This window comes from Merops nubicus, unplaced genomic scaffold (assembly GCF_000691845.1).
Source record: "Merops nubicus isolate BGI_N331 unplaced genomic scaffold, ASM69184v1 scaffold45604, whole genome shotgun sequence".
NCBI lineage: Eukaryota > Metazoa > Chordata > Aves > Coraciiformes > Meropidae > Merops > Merops nubicus.
Genome location: NW_008605740.1, coordinates 1 through 216, shown reverse-complemented (window position 1 = coordinate 216; position 216 = coordinate 1). Strand labels below are relative to the sequence as shown.

The following is a 216-nucleotide window of genomic DNA, read 5'->3' as shown; positions in this document are numbered from 1 at the left end:
AACCCCATCAGCCACCGACTCGGTGTCCTATGGCAGAGAAGCAGAGTCAGGCCTTCAGACAGGCCCAGCTCCATCCCAGGCACAGGGCTCTGCCCCTCGGCAGCTATCCCCCACCCCAGGTCCCACTTACCCCAGCCAGGTAGGCGGTGCCTCTCTCGGACAAGTTCTGCTCCAGGTGGGCCAACAAATTCCCCAGGGCCTCCACGGCCTCCAGCC

At 64.8% G+C, this 216-nt stretch overlaps 1 protein-coding gene across 1 annotated transcript in view; it reads right to left on the bottom strand.

The window, feature by feature from the left end:
- Window positions 1-213, bottom strand: part of MARS (methionyl-tRNA synthetase) — a gene marked incomplete at its 5' end in the record, with an annotated part of 4,440 nt that extends 4,227 nt beyond the window's left edge. Inside the window, 2 exons of the mRNA XM_008939417.1 lie at window positions 4-27; window positions 131-213. Of these exons, the coding sequence (XP_008937665.1) occupies window positions 4-27; window positions 131-213 (107 nt within the window). The remainder of the gene's footprint in view (window positions 1-3; window positions 28-130) is intronic.
- Window positions 214-216: the final 3 nt, after the last annotated feature.